General features: G+C 49.4%; 1 protein-coding gene across 1 annotated transcript; it reads left to right on the top strand.

The window, feature by feature from the left end:
• The first annotated feature begins 7,566 nt into the window (after positions 1-7,566).
• Positions 7,567-8,924, top strand: LOC119325657 (cinnamoyl-CoA reductase 1-like). The gene is made up of 4 exons (XM_037599375.1): positions 7,567-7,727; positions 7,807-7,961; positions 8,059-8,241; positions 8,327-8,924. The coding sequence occupies exons 1-4, from the start codon at positions 7,583-7,585 to the stop codon at positions 8,855-8,857; spliced, it is 1,014 nt and encodes a 337-aa protein (XP_037455272.1). The 5' UTR covers positions 7,567-7,582; the 3' UTR covers positions 8,858-8,924.
• Positions 8,925-17,976: the final 9,052 nt, after the last annotated feature.

The following is a 17,976-nucleotide window of genomic DNA, read 5'->3' as shown; positions in this document are numbered from 1 at the left end:
GCCCACCACCCTCCCCGTCCATAGCCGACGCCCCACCGAATTTCGGTGGCCAGTCCGTCGATGCGCCAGCAAAGGTGTAGAAGAAGGTGGCGAAGGCTCCGAGGAAGCCGCGGTCGGAATGCACACCGGCGGAGCTCGCAAAGTTGGACGCGGAAACGGCGAAGAGGAGAAACCGGAGGGCGGTCGTCAAGGGCAAGAACACCGCGGCCAAGTTCGCCACCGAGCACGATGAAGTGGAGGCCGTGCGGCGCAAGGCCGAGGTCGACGGGAAGGAGGACATCGTCAACAAAGCGCACGCCCTTCTCATGCTTGGGATTGCTAGCTCGTCGGCCCGGCGAGCACAGGCTCGTCGGTCGCCAGGCCTCCGCACTGCCCCTCGCCGATGTCGCGGACCACGCCTTTGTTGCCCGCATTTCCTCCGCCGAGGCTTGATGGCCAGACCCGTTTTTCGGCATCGCCGAACATTGGCGTGATCGCGCCGTCCACTCCATGCCCCTCGGTCGTCATCGACCTCAACATCACCCCGGGGTCCAGCAGCGGCGGCCGGCCGGCCGTCGAGATGCAAAGAAAGCAAGCACGGCCGCCGTATACGGGCACCATGCCGTCGCCCCGCGTCCTGTTCGACGAAATGGCAACCCCAACGCCAACGGTCGACGACCCCTTCTACAGCCAGTTCATGGGGAATGTAATCTTTGAGGGTGGGCATGGTCGTGCCTACGATCCCGACGAGACCCAAAGTCAGGATGGCCGCGCGCCAGTATGTTGCCGATGAAGAGGCCCACGACCATGCTGACTACGACCATGGTGATTCGTGGCATGAAGATGATGACATCTATTGCGAAGGTGATGGTGATGAAGAAGAAGGCATCAATATTGGGGGTGAGCCATTGTTCATCGACAAGTTCACTCAAAGAGCAGAAGCACAAAAGAGAAAGAAGAGCATTCGTATGGTTCATACACACAAGAAGAGGACAAGTTGATTTGCCAAAGTTGGATGGAGATTAGCTAAGATCTGAGGACCGCTGCGCAACAAAAGGGACTTGTTTTTTGGACAAGAGTTCACAAAACATTCCACGATAGAAAATTGTTTGTGCCCTACCAATTTACGAGCGACCGTGGCATCACCTCGATTCAAAAAGAGGTGGTTGTTCATCCAACAAGAATGCAACAAGTATTGTGCCGCACTTGAGAGCGTTGAAGCACAGCCCGTGAGTGGCCTCGGCATTGGGGACATGGTATGCTCTCCTCATCCTAGTTCTTTTGTTGCTACGGCCACGAGTCTTCGGCCTTCTATATGTTTGCATGTTCAATTGTTGTTGGTCATGTAGGCATTTCAATCTTTGAAAGCATTCAAGGCCCCGCACAATGACAAGCCATTCATTCTTACGCATTGTTGGACAATCATCAACAATTGCCCTAAGTTAAAAGATCAATACAGTGAACTTCAAAGGAAGAGAGACAAGAAGACGGCTGCGTTGGCCGGAGGTGGAGATGGTGAGGCGTTGAAGAGGCCGAGGGGCAAGACCAACTCCAAGGTGGACAACATACGTGATGCGTCATCCATGGCCTTGCATGAGACTTTGCACGGCATGATGTCTCAAAAGAATGTGAGGGACGAGAAAAGGCGACAAAGCAAGGACGAACAAATGAAGCAATACCTAGAGTTTCAAAGGAAGAAACTTGAGATGGAGGAGGCAGCCAAGAAGAGGAAGATCGACATGGAGGAGGCGTCCCGGCAAAGGCAGCTCGACATCAAGGCCGCCAATGTCACAGCCAGGCAGAGGCAGCTCGACATCAAGGCCGCCAACGCCGCAACCAAAGCAAAGGAGGTGACCCTAGCGATCATGAGCGTGGACTTGAGCAAGATGAGCGAGAAAGACAAGGAGCTGGTTCGAGGCCAGACAAAAGGAGATGTTCGACGCCGACGGCCTGAACTAGATCGTCTGTTCGGCCATGGCCGTTCTTTTGGAGGCTGGCACGGGTGCCTGCCGCTGGCTGTGTGCTGACGAGAAACCTATTCATTTTGAGGGTTGGCTGTGTTGCCGGCGATAAAACTATTTATTTTGTAGGCTGGCTCTGTTCCCGGGCCGCTGGCTTTGTTGCCGGCGAGGATGTGTAAGGGCCGCTGGCTCTTTTGCCGTCGAGGACGTGTAGGAGCCGCTGGTTGTGTTGCCGGTGTGAACTGGGGCTGCTGGCCTGAACTTGGTCGTGGTTTGAAAATTTAGCATTTGAAAAAATGATGCGAACATGATGCGGCCGGGATGTACGCGTTGGGCGCACGGCCACCGCATTCCAGAATTGGCCCGGTCACAATCTCATTACCCTATCCAAACGGATAAAACCCGGACAAAACAAACGTCCGTTTAGGGTCGCGTAGTGGAGTACATTATGGTTCTCCAAGCTGGCCAGCTAAACCGGAGGTGCTCGATCGAGGCATCCAGTCCACAATACACGCGGAGACGTACGCGACTTGTCTCTGGCGTGGAATTGCGGATGCTCTAGCCTAGAGAGCCAAAGTCGCACTCGGCGAGCTGTCGTACGTCCAGCCGGTCCTCCATGACATCATGCATGACTAATTATTAAGATTTCAGCTTGGACGATCATGTTGGGGTTCAGCGTGAATCACATTCACATCCGCGTGTGCGTGCTCCTGTCCGTCCACTTTGATATGATGCGTGCAAAGGCTAAATTAGTCGGGATACGCACTGGCTCACGTCTCATCCTAATTGTTATTGTTACTAGATGACTCGTTGCGCCAATGGCGCAAAGGGCGAGAGGGAGCCAAGTATTATGAGAATATTCAGACACCCAAGTCGAAAACCAAATGTGGCCAACACTCCTGCATGCTCTTCTTGGAAGCCGCCTTTTCTCACCGGATCTAACATAGATGCATGATTCTTCAAGAGCGAATTTCAGAGAAAATATAAAGCATGGAAAGCTTTAAGTTGTACTATTGAGACCATACCACCACATCTTTATTTAGTTTCTTTGGAAATCTAAAGGTCTAAGAGGATGGTACATGTGAGAATGTGAATCCACAACCAAAAACTAAACTAACTTCCAAACAAACATTTCAAGTTTGGAAGCCACAAAGAAGCAGCCCAGATCTCTCATTGTAGTGCAGATACATGTCCTTAATTCTGCATCCACAGCCCATAATTTTTCAACACCTAACTCCACGAAATCTAACCGAAGAAAATCATGGCAGAAACATGCGTCGTGGCTTACGTCTCCTTTCTTATTTGTTTTCTTTTGAATCGGAAACTGTCTGAACACATCTAAAGGTTTTCTTAATAATGTAGAGGCCCAGCCACTTGTTAATGCTACTATAAGACGTGTGGGAATCCCACAAGAATCAAATGCCTCAGGGATCTCCCGACTGGGTAGTGAGAAGCGGGTATATACCTTTGTATTTCTCTACTAATGCCACAACAAAGAGCAATTGTTGTTCTTAGACTAATCTGCAAATAACATCAACATCAAATGCAATGGCCCAAGTCCGCTCACGATTAATGCGAAAAGGACAAATAATAAGAATAATAAGTGGACAAGATAATCTCCTTACAACAGATGGGTACAATAAAGCGAGGATCCTATAACATACTACATATCTTTGAAGGATTGCATCCTTTTCAACACCTTTCCATGTGGTACAACACGATACATTATAATGTAATTTATTTTATACGTTCATAAGAAAGTAATTAACAAGTAGTTTCATTAGCACAAAACAGAACTAAAAATATAGTTCAGTCTCTCAAAAAACTAATTAAATAATTTCCACCTAGAACCTACCAAAAATTCCACCCTTTGTTGAATAGTTGTCACTCTAAAATTCGAAAAGAAGCTAAAGCACATAACAAAGTTTGGTCATCTATTAGAACGCCACAACAGAAATCAAATTCGGCCTTCTATTTTGTACGACACTCCGGGTAAGCAATACACCAAGTAAGCACAGTACAAAAAGGGCGAACCTAAACAAAGTCTCCTTGTTTATACATAATATGAGGCGGATGATACAAGTGCACTGGTAGACCAAGAAAACATCAACGACACACCCTACTGTGAGGAAAAAGCTCCGAGAGATTGCTATCAAAATTATTTACAACATGTTAACTTGTAAAGTGAATATAATTATAGATCTTGATCTTATAGAACCAAAACCAACGAAGAACATTTCATAGTTATCAGATCAAATTGTTCATCGGCAAGTATAGACTCACTTACCCTGACATAGAATGTCAATTTATATTGCGCATTCCACTCGCCGGAAGTTTACCTTGCCTGGATGTGCAAGCGTTGATTTTTCAGACCATAATTATAGAGTGTCAATGATGATTCCCAGGCTGAGAAGAGTGTAGATAAACCTGCATAAAAAGTAATCTCTTAATCAAAATAGCCATCCCATATTACATACAGTATATTCATAAGAAATCCGTAGAATACTCTTGGCATGGCAAAAAGGCATGAATTCTCTAGTTTCTCGGACCCAACATGAAAAACATGGTAGTAGTATAAATCATCCGGTGCGCAACGCCGCGTCGACGTCTTAACAGCAAAGCGAGAGGAAGATGCCGCACCACAAATATTTTGACCCCAGCCAAAAGTTTTGTTCGACCTACACCATTGGATTGGATAAACTATCTTCAGCTGTAAGCTAACTTGCTGGGATGAAACAACAGAAGGTTGTCTTGAACACTAATTTGTAAAAGTAATAAGCAAGATACAATGAAAAATAAGATATCTAATTTAACTGTCCTGCCAGCAAGTTGCACCCAGATAGTAGTTATTTTTATTTCTGAACCAGTGTACTATTCTGATACCTGAAACTAATTTACTTTGAGATAAGAGTCCAATTGCCAGCAACAACCAGCTTCTACACCTACATGTTCTTCTATTGCCAATTTACCTTCTTTCACATATTTCTTCTTACTCTTCCTTTTCGTATGAGCATCACATCACAGATGAGAAAAGGGGAATCAAGAAACATGCATAAATATGAACAAGAGCATTGAAGAAAAGGCAAAAGCTGATCTAAAGCACAATGGATGAGCTCAGTGCACTTGACCTTGGTACAATGCTAGTTTCCCCATGCACGACGGCGACAGCGCTGCCCAGGCAGTACAGTGAGAATTCGGTCGGCGGTGGGTGCGGCGGCTAGCCGAGCAACGGATTTCGCCGCGAATTCGGTCGGAGGAATGAGGAGCGGCATAAAAAATGGGAGGGAATAAAATAGCAAATCCAGCAATGAGCAACTGGGCGAAAGCAGAGGTTGCGACCCGAGTCGTGGTGCTACGTGAGATCTGCCTGTGGAGTTGAAGGGGGAGGAGGAGCGAGGGGAGGGGATGGTACCAGGGGGGCGGGGAGGTGGCCGGCGGCCTGCTGCTTGGACCAGGCCCGGAGCACCCAGAGTGCATAGAGGATGACGGCCATGCCGGCGAGCCCCACAACGGAGTTGGCCGCCTTGAGCGCCGTCTGCACGCAGCTCCGCACCGCAAAGTTGTCACACTACAACCTGAAAAACTACAAATGGCTGAAAGTTATTTCTAGAACTACAACACCCTCTACCATAGGATTCCTAGAACTAAAAAGAATAGACTGCACAGAATGGCCTCCTGTTTGAGTGCACGTTATATTTCCTATATTAAACGATTGAAATGGCTATGCATTTGATGTAGCAGGTGCTAGCCAGAGAGAAACACATCTTCCCTTGATTGCAAGCCTGCTAGTCCTTCGAGGATATTTGGAGGATTGGGCTTACAAACTTTTAAGCGTGGGCATATTTGTAGGATTTGCAATGGAGAAAAAGTAAATATTTGGGAGGACCATTGGATCCTATCTAGTCCTTCGAGGAAGATCATCACGCCGCGAGTGGGGGTGCTAATTACAAAGGTTAATGATTTGATTGACCCGATAAAGGAGAAGTGGGATGAAGACCTTCAGGATATTTTTAGTACCACTGAGCTATAATTCTTTTGACGACTTCGTCGCATGGAACTTCACAAGATCGGGTCAATTTTCAGTAAAATCTGCATATCAGTGTGAATGAAGATACAAATTGAAGAACAGGAACCTCCCTACAGCGGGTCCGTCGGCAACTAATCCAGTTTGGTCAATTCTATGGAAATTAAAAATCCGAGGAAAGGTGGAAATTTTCTGTTGGGAAGCGCTGCAGGGAATTCTTCCTCTCAAAAGCATTCTTGCAAATAGGCATGTTGGAAGCATTGGAGCATCTCTGATCTGCTCGCAGGGGCCTGAAGATGTGCATCATCTTTTGTTCGAATGTAACAGATCAAAGGAGATGTGGAGAGAACTTGGGCTCACAGATGTGATGGCTAAGGTGAGTCTGGTAGATAGATCAGGATCAGTAATACTGGAGCATATACTTCGAGCCCATGATCAAAGCATGCCAAGTCTGACCGACATAGGCCTTAAAGAAGGGATTGTCATCACATGTTGGTACATTTGGTGGTCAAGAAGACAGCAGACGCACCATGATAGATGCCCGCAAATTTCAAGAAGTGCACTGGCCGTCCGAGCGATTTGTATGAATTACAATAGAGCCTTCCCGGCTAGGCTGGAGACCATGAGTCGTTTTGCTGCAAAATGGAAGAAACCAAATGAAGGATTCATTAAAGTAAATGTAGATGCTTCATATCACGATGAAGGAGGGAAAGGCTCCACGGGTGTGATTATCAGAGACAAACATGGTGTTTTCATAGTGGCTGCATGCTCTATACTTCAGCAAATCAATGATTCCCACACTGCTGAAGCTATGGCAGTACATCAGGGGCTACTCCTGGCAAACACAATGGGTCTAAACTCAATTCAGATTGAGTCTGACTCGATTGAAGTGGACGCATGTGCAGGTCAGGACAGAATTTGGAATGAAGCTTCTGCAATATATGTTGAATGTTTTATCATGGGTGGAATGATTGGAAAAGTAGAATTTCGACATTGCTTTAGAGAAACAAATGAGGAAGGGGATTAGAAAGAGGAACTCGTGGGGGACGTGCAACGAGAAGAGATGGGGAATGAGATGTGAGCGTCGCTGTCCTTGCGCCTTCCACTCTTCCCATCCCTCTCCTCCCTCTCCTCACGCCCAGCTCGACTGCGACCCCGCGCGCTGGCACCTCCGCCTCGACCAACTGCGTCGCCCAAACACGATATCTGTCGCGCCGCCATGACCACGGCCTCCTCCTCGCCCTCCTCACGCATCTGTCGTCATCGCAGCCACTCCTTCCAAGCACAAGTGGTGGCGTCGGGGGAGTGGAGGGAAAGAGGAGGCCCAGGCGGCGCCTGTGAGGGGATTGGGCTGGAGGCGGCGGCAGGGGGGAGGCGGGGGTCGCGGGGAGGAGGTGGCGGCGGCATGAGAGGAGGCAGGGGGCGCGGGGGAGGTTTGGTCGCTGCGGGAGAAGGCTCGGGAGTAGGAAGCGAGCGAGGGGAAAGGGAGCGCTCGGGACGAATAAAAGGAGACGTGGCAACAGCCGCTAGTTGGGCGCACTGGCTCGTCTTTTATATGTTCAATCTCGTTCTAGCACACGCCTGCCTCTGCGAACAGCTTGCACTGTCGATCATCACCATGCTGTCCAGCTCCAAAGCCGGCGGCAATGGCGACGGGGAGCACCTGGTTTGCGTGACGGGGGCAGGGAGCTTCATCGGGTCGTGGGTGGTGAAGGAGCTCCTCCTCCGTGGCTACCATGTCCGGGGAACCGCCAGGGATCCCGGTAAGCGCAAGCGTCGGTCCATCCAGCTCTCTCATTTCCATCCCTTCGCTCGACTGATTGGTTTCATTTGTTCGTGAAGCTCACCGCAAGAATGCGCATTTGCTGGCAATGGATGGAGCCGGGGAGAGGCTCAACCTGTGCCGCGCCGACGTCATGGACGGCAACAGCCTCCGCGCCGCGTTCCATGGCTGCCGCGGCGTGTTCCACGTCGCCTCCCGGGTCTCCAACGACCCTGTCGGTTCACTGCCTCCTCTGCTCCTCTGAAACCTCCGGACGCGCGCCACCTAACACGGACATGGAGCACTTACTAGCCCGTGCTGCTTGCGTGCAGGAGCTCGTGCCTGAGGCCGTGGAGGGGACGAGGAACGTGATCAACGCGGCGGCTGACGCGGGTGTGGGGCCTGTGGTCTTCACTTCCTCCTACGGCGCCGTGCACATGGACCCCAACCGAAGCCCGGACACCATCGTTGACGAGACGTGCTGGAGCGACTACGGCTACTGCAAACAAACCGACGTACGTATGATGAAGCTCGATTCTATCCTCCCCACCTTTCTCGCCGGTGAACTAACCGCACCGATCCTCAACTCCTCATGCGCAGAACCTGCACTGCTGCGCGAAGATGATGGCGGAGGTAGCGGCGACGGAGGAGGCGGCTAGGAGAGGGCTGGAGCTGGCGGTGGTGGTGCCGGCGACGACCATCGGTCCCGCGCTGCAGCAGACGCTCAACTTCAGCAGCGACCACGTCGCCCGCTACCTGACGGGCGCCAAGCCGGCCTACCAGAACACCGTCACCGCCTACGTCGATGTCCAGGACGTCGCCCGCGCGCACGCCCTCGTCTACGAGCACCCCGACGCCTGCGGCCATCGCTACCTCTGCGTCGCCGCCGTGCTGCACCGCGCACACTTCCTCCGGCTCCTCCGAGACCTCTTCCCGCAGTACCCCGTCACCGCCAAGTGCGAGGACGACGGCAAGCCCAGGGTGAGGGAGTACAGGTTCTCGAATCAGAAGCTCGGAGATCTGGGCTTGGAGTTCACTGACGTGAGGAGAAGCTTGTACGAGACGGTGATATGCCTGCAACACAGGGGGCATGTCCCCATCATCGTGCCACGTCAACGTGCATGCTTGTAAAAGACCAATGTGTGTACACGAACTGAACTCAATTCAACAAACAAAATAAGTTTTCTTTTCATTTTTTGCGCCGTAAAAGTTGCGCAACAGCAAACACACACCACGGTATTCAAATCACAATTGGCGGGGCAAAAATAATCCCTACAGTGCAACATCCAGAAAACACGACGTGCAACATCATTCAGTGGGATAAAAGGTTTTTGTCGACTTCAAGGCGTCTGTGATGACTTCGTAAAATCTCAAGATGCCAATTGGCTCAGCCTCTTAAGGTGCTCATAAGGGTAGGAGATGCGCGCGTGCATTTATAGGATGTTCGTGTATGTGAGCGACTTCGATTGTATTGTGTTTTTTTAGAAAAGGAGGAGGACCCCCGGCCTCTGCATCTGGACGATGCATACGACCACTTTATTAATTATTCTCACAAGACCTTACAAAGTCATACAACAATAAGACTAAAGCCACCGTCTAAGCAATAACTGTCGCTACTCCTATCCAATTAATGAAGGGGCGCTGATAGCCTGGGCCTAATACCAAACAGACATCGCAGCCAGACCTAACATCTAAGACCTGAGGTCCCAACCAGGACGCCTGCCGGGTATGGGCACCCACCAGTCCAGCGTGCTCCTCAACCAGGACGCCTGCCAGGTATGAAGCCGCCGCAACCACTTGCCACCAATCCATCTTCAGAGCTGTCTGCTGCATCAACCTTGCCCGGTCTAGCTGCCGCCGACGCCACCACGACGCCAGACAGTGTCGACCTCCTACGCGTGTCCATCACCACACATCTGACGCCAAGCCTCCGCTGCTCCATGCCGCCAAGAGCCACCGCCATGAATATGTAGAACGAAATACCGCTCCACCGAAGAAGCCATCCGCTAGTCCCTCGAGCCCGAGTGCATCTCCAAGAATGCCGCCCCCAAGGGGGTAACGACACATGAATGCGGCCGACATCCAATCAATTGATCTAGGGTTTCCACCGGAGGTATTGGGTGGGTTTGGGATTTGTACCGTCCCAAGGAATCCACCTGACAACCTGTGCACCGTCTCGACCGCCTTCAAAGCCCCAGATCTAGCCACCTAGATCCGGCGACCAACCGCAACAATAGTGCCATCGTAAGAGTCCTGGCGCACCTGCCACTGCCAGAGTGTGCCTCCAGTGAAGCCTGAGAGGAGGGCTCCCACCCCACCTCACCAAACCGCGAGAGCCGCCGAGATGGATCCCGCACGCTCGTCACTGTCTCTGAGCCGAACCAGTCTGCAAACAAATCACCGTCACAGGTCCGCCTTGGACAGGGACTGCACCACGCCATGCCGTCGTGGGAAGCCTGAGCTTCACCCGCCACCACCATCAAGGGCCGCCGCCCCGGGATCCAGACAGAACATCGCCGCTGCCACCGGCCTTGTTCCGCCGCCACCGACCGGACACTGCGACCTCCGCCGCCATGCCACCGACGGATCTGGGCGAGGATATCCATCCTCCCCGAGGGCACACGCTGCAGCCTCTTCTCCGCGTACCTCCGGTCGCACAGGAAGCCACCGTGGCCGCGTGCCCACCCCTCATCGAATGCCGTGCACGTGCCGTCCTGCCGCCGTCGAAGCCCGCCGCCACGAGGAGACCCGCACGCAGCCACCACACAGCAAGACGGCGACCCATCTGCAACCGCGCCATCGGGCCCACCTCCGTCAAGATCGTCGCCGCCGCGCCACCAGAATCCTCGCGCCCCGACGCCTCCGCCCGGCCTGGCCGCCCCTGCAGACCATGGACGCGAGGAGGGGAGAAGGCCCCCGCCACCAGCCACCGCGGGGGACTTTGCCCCGGCGGCTCTGGCCGGAGGCGGCGGGGAAGGGAAGGAGGGGGAGGGCGAGCGGCGGGAGGTGGCGGTGCCGCCCGAGTCGCCCGCGGGAGGGGCGACGCGGGGGCTAGGGTTAGGGGCCCAAGGGTTGTCGATTGTATTGTGTTAAAAAGTTGAATTCCCAGAACTTCACTTGCCACCTCCTCGGAGATGTGAGTGAACCCAACCACTGAATGGCCGATGTCTAGTAGGGAATGTGTCCCACGAGCTCGTGCGGGTTCATTATTGATCTAGAGTAGCTCAATGGTAGGGGCACTACTGTCTTATGTTCCGGGCCAGGGTTTGATCCCCACGGGGAGCAAAAACACATTTGGTTAGTTCTCTTCTAGACATGAACGTGCATTGCATGGGAGAAGAAAAATGTCATACGCTCAAAAACATCTGATTAGTTCTCTTGTAGACATGAAGGTTGTAAAAGAAAATTAACTAAAGTGTGAGAAAACAAACATAATAGATTACATTACATGTTCTTATTTAATCATTTGATCAAACATTTTTTTGCCGCATGTTCGCCTTATACTCTTTCTCAGTCAAAACTTCTATAGTTAAACAGATTCAAAGGTTTAGATATACATCCTTTTTTAGGAAAAACTTTCGATCTATTCATCTTCAATCATGGTAGTACAACAAACACTAGAAATAATATCCCCTAGGTCTGGCGACTAGGGTTCTCTAGTCCTCTGGAGGCGCCGCCACCAGAGTTTACTACTTCCGTCCGGCAAATCGCGTCGATCGTACTCAATTCCCCGATCTCACGACCACCCCCCTCCTCGAGATCACTTCCTGGACTCGGTTGGGGAAAGGATCGGCTGCGAGCTAGGGTTGTCGTAAGGCTGTCATGGCGGCTTCAGGAGAGGGCAGCGGGGTAGCAGGACTGGCCGTGGAGGATACTGAAAAGCTCCTGCAAAGGCTGAACCTTGAGGATGATGAGGCTGATGATCTGGTGTGGGAGGATGAGATAGATGCTCAGGAGATTAAACCTAAGTGGCTTGCCCTTGGTCGCCTCCTGACAAGCAAGAACTTCAGTCAGAGCGCTTTGATCGCGGACATGAAAGCAACATGGAACTCTGCTCAAGAAGTGGTTTGGAGAAGGATTAACTCAAATTTGTTCTCAATTCAATTCAATTGTTTAGGGGACTGGAATAAGGCTATGCATCAAGGGCCATGGGATTTCCGTGGAGTTGCTTTGATTTTGGCCGAGTATGATGGATTCTCAAATCCAGAGAAAGTAAGTTTGGATAGGCTGGAAACCTGGTGTCAAATCCATAAACTACCAGACGGAGTATTGAAAAGTGAGAGTGCTTTGAAGAATCTTGCTAGCCGTATTGGTAAAGTTGAGGAGGTGCAGGTTACTCTGCCAAATGGATTTGTGGGGGAGTTCATTAGGGCTAGAGTTAAGCTTGATGTAAACAAAAAATTAACTCGGGCCGTTGGCATAACAAAGGGTGGACAAACAGAGAAGTATCTAGTAAAATTTGAGAAACTACCAACTTTTTGCAATGCCTGTGGTCTGATGGGACACTGGCACGAAGAATGTGGCACAGGAGAGCATGATGCGAGTAAGTTTGAATGGGGGAGTTTTTTGCTTGCCACAAGGAGAGGCAGAGGAGGAGGCCGTGGTGATCGAAGCTCAAGCGATCGTCAGAGAAGTGGGAAAGAGGACTACAGTACCCGTGGTAGGGGTCCTGGAAGAGGATTTGGTCGAGAACATGCAAGTAATATGGACCAGAGCCACCCTGTTGATCTAAAAAATGGGGGAACAACTCATGTTAGTTGGAGGCATAACTCTATACATAATGCAAGTGCAGGTTTAGAAATTGTGGCTGGAGGGGGTTTTAGCCCAGTTACTAATAGTCAGGATGTGAGGACGGCAATGGCCTCGGACAATATCTTGGGGAAGAGGTTAGCAGCGGATAGTAATTCGGGTGCTTCTTCTGAGATGATAACAGGGTCTGATTTGGTGCCGGGGACGGCCCTTGTTTCTTATACTGAATCTAAATCAGAAGCTACCCCTGAAACAGCGACAGTGGCAGGAAAAGTCAGCATGTTTGAAGGAGAAACAGATGAGGAGGAAGACAAATCCACCCTTGTGGGTACACCCCAAAAAAATGCAAACAGAAAGAAGCTGAGAGGACGTGAAGGCCAGGCGGTGGACAGTAACTTCAACATGACAAATGAAGCAGGATCGACGACACCCCTCGAGGGTGATCGCCGGGAGCAATGAAAACCATCGCTTGGAACTGCCGTAGTTTGCTCTCGGCCACGGCAGTTCGTGAGCTCCTGGATCTACAGGAGCGAGTGAGGGCGAACGTGATTTTCCTCTCGGAAACTCACATGAATAAGGAAAAAGCTGATGAGGTGCGGCGTAAATTAGGTTTAGATGAGATGTATGTGCAAGAAAGTGATGGTAGATCAGGAGGGTTAGTTCTGTTTTGCAACTTCATTAATAAAGTGATTTTGAATTACTCCTCGCCCTCTTTTATTGATATTGTTTCTATGAGGGGGGATGAGGTAGATTGGAGATTGATAGGGTTTTACGGCTTCCCAGCATGGGATCAACGACACCTGTCATGGACTTGCTTGCGTGATCTCCATAAGATGGTAACCATCTGTGGGCTATAATAGGAAATTTCAATGAGATTTTGTATGCAAATGAAAAGGAGGGAGGTAATCCTCGACCGAACAATATGATGCAAGCTTTCCGGGACTGCTTGGTGGAGTGTGGACTAGAGGACATGGGCTATATGGGAGACTTGTACACTTGGAGGAGAGGAGAGATTAGGGAAAGATTGGACCGGGCAGTGTGTAACTCGCAGTGGTCTACCAAATTTCCGAAAGGGGCGTTGATCAATGAGAGTCATGTCCATTCGGATCATAGACCAATTATACTTGACACCGAGTACCAGGAGGGTGTTCAATTTAGCAGGACGACAGGAGGCCAAAAGTTTGAAGCTAAGTGGTTGAAGGAGGAAACAGTGGAAGAGATTGTGAATACAGCATGGAGTCGGGCCAAACTTGCTGGCTTGGGTCCATCGTTAGCCGACCAAACTCGTCTGTCAAGTCAGATCTTCATCAATGGGATAAGGAGGTGTTACAGGGGCCAAAGAGAAGGATCAAAAAGTTGAAAACAGAATTAGAAAATCTTCGTTGTGGATTGAATAATGCGGACAATAGAGCTAGGCAGAAGGAAATCCGTGTTTTGCTTGAAAACTTACTGGACCAGGAGGAGATCTATTGGCTCCAAAGAGGGCGCGCCAACTGGCTGTTACATGGTGACCGAAACTCTAACTTTTTCCATAATGCAGCCACTGCCAGGAAGAAAAGGAATCACATTAGAAAATTGTTGGATGACACTGGAGTATGGCGTCAAGGTACAGAAGATCTAAATAAACACATTACTGATTATTTTGCTAAACTGTTTACTTCCGAAGTGCACGGTGCATATCAGAATGTAATTTCTCGAGTTAAACGGTGTGTATCACCAGAGATGAATAATACCTTGCTGGCACCGTACACTGCTGATGAGGTGCGCAATGCCCTGTTTAATATAGGCGACCTGAAAGCGCCAGGCCCGAACGGGCTACATGCTGTTTTCTATAAGCGATTTTGGCCAATGCTAGGAGATGACCTCATTGAGGAGGTTCTTTTGGCAGTGAATACATGCACTATACCGAAACGTTGGAACGACACCGCAATCGTGATGATCCCAAAAATAAACACACCAGAAAAGGTAACACAATTCAGACCTATCAGCCTTTGTAATGTAGTTTACAAGGTTATTTCCAAGATGATTGCAGGCCGATTGAAGGTAATCCTCCCGGAAATTATCAGTCCAACACAGAGTGCATTTGTTCCTAGTAGGCTCATCACTGATAATTTCCTTGTGGCATATGAGTGCTTTCATGCAATTAAAAATAAAAGATCAGGGAAGGAGGGACTGTGTTCAGTCAAGCTAGATATGCACAAAGCTTACGATCGAGTCGAGTGGGCTTTCTTGGAAGGAATTATGCTGCAGATGGGATTTCACGCTAATTGGGTGAAGATGATTATGTAGTGTGCCACTGTGGAGTATCGGGTTAGATACAATACTGAGGAAACTGAATCTTTCTCGCCAACGCGCGGTCTGAGACAAGGAGATCCACTATCTCCCTATTTATTTCTGTTTTGTTCAAAAGGGCTAACTGCACTCTTGGCGCATCATGAGGACAGGGGAGATTTACAAGAGTCAAAGTGTGTCGTGAGGCACCATCTATTTCAAACTTGTTATTTGCTGATGATTCACTAATACTCATGAAAGCAAACAATCAGAATGCCCAGGTCCTTAAAAGCATCCTTGATTCGTATTATGCAGCATCGGGACAGCTGGTGAGTGTGGACAAATCTAGTATTTTCTTTAGCCCTAACACGGATGTGCTTATTCGCGCTGAGATGTGCTCGACCCTCAATATATTGACTGAGGCATTGAATGACACATACTTGGGCCTCCCAGCAATTATTGGCATGGACAAAATAGATTGTTTTCAATTCCTTATTGATAGAGTGAACAAAAGGATTAATGGATGGAAAGAAAGACAGTTGTCGGCAGGAGGTAAGGAGGTTCTACTTAAATCGGTTATACAGGCAATTCCATCATATGCAATGGGCGTCTTCAAAATTCCTAAACAAACTTGCAAAGGAATAACTGACGCAATGTCGCATTACTGGTGGGGTGACAGTGGTGACCAGAAAAAGATGCATTGGATGGCTTGGTGGAAGTTGTGTGTACCGAAACAACAAGGAGGTATGGGGTTTCGGGACATCCATTGCTTTAACCTTGCGTTGTTGGCTAAGCAAGCATGGAGGCTAGTGGACAATCCAGACTCACTATGTGCAACAATTCTCAAAGCAAAATATTTTCCGAATAGTGATTTACTCAATGCAAGCCTCAAGAAGGGTGCCTCATTTACTTGGCAGAGCATAATGTCAGGGGTGAATACACTCAAACATGGATATATTTGGAGGGTGGGAGATGGTACAAAAATTAATATCTGGTCAGATGCATGGGTGCCAAGTTCGGCGGACCGAAAAATCATCACACCCCGGGGACATAATATTATTTCAAAGGTTGTTGATCTCATCGACCCGGTCACTAGGCAATGGGATGAGGAGCTAATTAATCAGACTTTTTGGCCTGTAGATGCGCATCAGGTCATGGCTATACCATTACCAGCACATGAAATGGAAGACTTCGTTGCATGGAGTTATAACAAAGGTGGTTTTTTCTCTGTCCGCTCAGCTTACCACGTGGAATGGAACCATCAACATGGAAGGAAACTGAGACGAACAACTGGTGTTGAAGCTATGGGTAATAATGGAATCTGGGACAAAATCTGGAAATTGCGATGTCCTGCAAAGGTGAAAGTATTTCTTTGGAGAACACTCAGGGGGACTCTTTCGTGTAGGGTTAATCTAGCAAACCGTCACATCAAAGTATCGGGACAGTGCCCAGTCTGCAACTGTGGAGCTGAGGATGTGACACATCTCCTGTTTACATGTAAGAGAGCAACAGAAGTTTGGCGCCTCCTGGGACTTGAAAATTTTATTAAGAAAGCATGTGGTGTGGATAGAGCAGGTGGGGCTGTCCTTGATTTTTTGATGCAAACCCCAGCGAAGGAAATTGCACTAATCGGCCAGGCTAATGTACATGAGCTAATCTCTATCACTTTCTGATACATTTGGTGGGAACGAAGGAGAGTGGTTTACGATAAGGTCATACAGAGTGCAGAGAAAATGGTGTCATCAATTAAAGCAATTACAGCAAACTTCATAGCTTACATGGCGCAAAAGGCAGTAGCTAAGCCGGAGGGATGGATGAAGCCGCCTGCTATGTCGAGGCAGCGTTTAACCAGGAGCTTCTCACAGGGGCGGCTGGAGCAGTGCTACGGGACTCCTCTGGATCGTTTATAGCTGCAGGGAATTGGAAACTGGAGCATTGTGTTGATGCTCTGTCGGTTGAAGCAATGGCTCTAAAGAAGGGCCTAGAGTTGGCACAGATGATGGGATGCAATAAACTGATGGTGAATTCCGATAATCTAGAGGTGGTGGAAACGATGAATAACGGTGGTCGCTCAATGGGAGTAGCGGCAGCTATTTTTGATGATTGCTACAATCTGGCTTGCGAGTTCTCTCGATCTTATTTTGATCACTGTAATAGATTAGCAAATTCAGTAGCGCATAATCTACTGAATTTGCTAATCTATTACAGTGATCAAAATAAGATCGCCGGAGATTCTAGCTATGAGAGCTCATTCTTCTCTGTGGCTATGAGAGCTCATTCTTCTCTGTGGGTGGATAATGCACCGCCGGAGATTCTCCCTCTCTTACTTAATGATGTAACAGTTATCAGAAGCTAATAAAGGGAGGGAAGTATTTAAAAAAACACTAGAAATAATAAAAATTAAATCTAGATCCATAAACCACCTAGCGACGACTACAAGCACTGAACCGAGCCGAATGCGCGCCGCTGCCATCGCCCCTCCCTCGCTGAAGCCAGGCAAAACTTGTTGAAGACAGTCGGAAAGTCATCGTGCTAAGGCCTCATAGGAACAACGCACCAGAACAACAATTGCCGCCGATGAAGAGTAGCGTAGATCAGAGCAATCTAAGCTGAAGACGTGCGAACATAGACGAATGACAACCAGATCTGAGAAAATCCACCAAAGACAGATCCGCCGGAGATACGTCTCCACACGCCCACCGGCAATGCTAGACGCACCACCGAAACGGAGACTAGATGGGGAGACATTTATTCCATCTTCAAGGAGCCACCTCCGTCTCGCCTTCTGAAGAGAACACAAACCCTAACAAAACTCAAAGAAAGATATAAAAATGAAGCCCTCCCACCGGCAAGGACCGGGATCCACTCCGCCCTCATGGCTCTAAGGCCACCGAAGACGAGGAGGACCAGCGCTGGCGCCGACGGGAGGCAGAGGAACCCTAGCTTTTGGGAGCTGGCATGGAGAATACATCAGAGGAGGGATACAATAATATAGCTAATCCTTATCGAGCTATGGACGTTGTTGGTTTCCTTTCCATCTTACATGTCCTAGTAGTCACTCAGTATGAGTTTGTGAGGGACACATAGCCAAATCCAACCCCAAAAGAAACATATATAGCACCAAATCCGACAACACAAACACATGCATGCACACGTTAACACGTCCATGTGATGGACTCAGAGATATACCGGTCTGTGAAGCCAAACAACATCCATACGTTGTATGCCCC

This window comes from Triticum dicoccoides, chromosome 6B (assembly GCF_002162155.2).
Source record: "Triticum dicoccoides isolate Atlit2015 ecotype Zavitan chromosome 6B, WEW_v2.0, whole genome shotgun sequence".
NCBI classification, from domain to species: domain Eukaryota; kingdom Viridiplantae; phylum Streptophyta; class Magnoliopsida; order Poales; family Poaceae; genus Triticum; species Triticum dicoccoides.
Note: the sequence above shows the minus strand (reverse complement) of the source record. Positions and strands in the feature narration are given on the sequence as shown.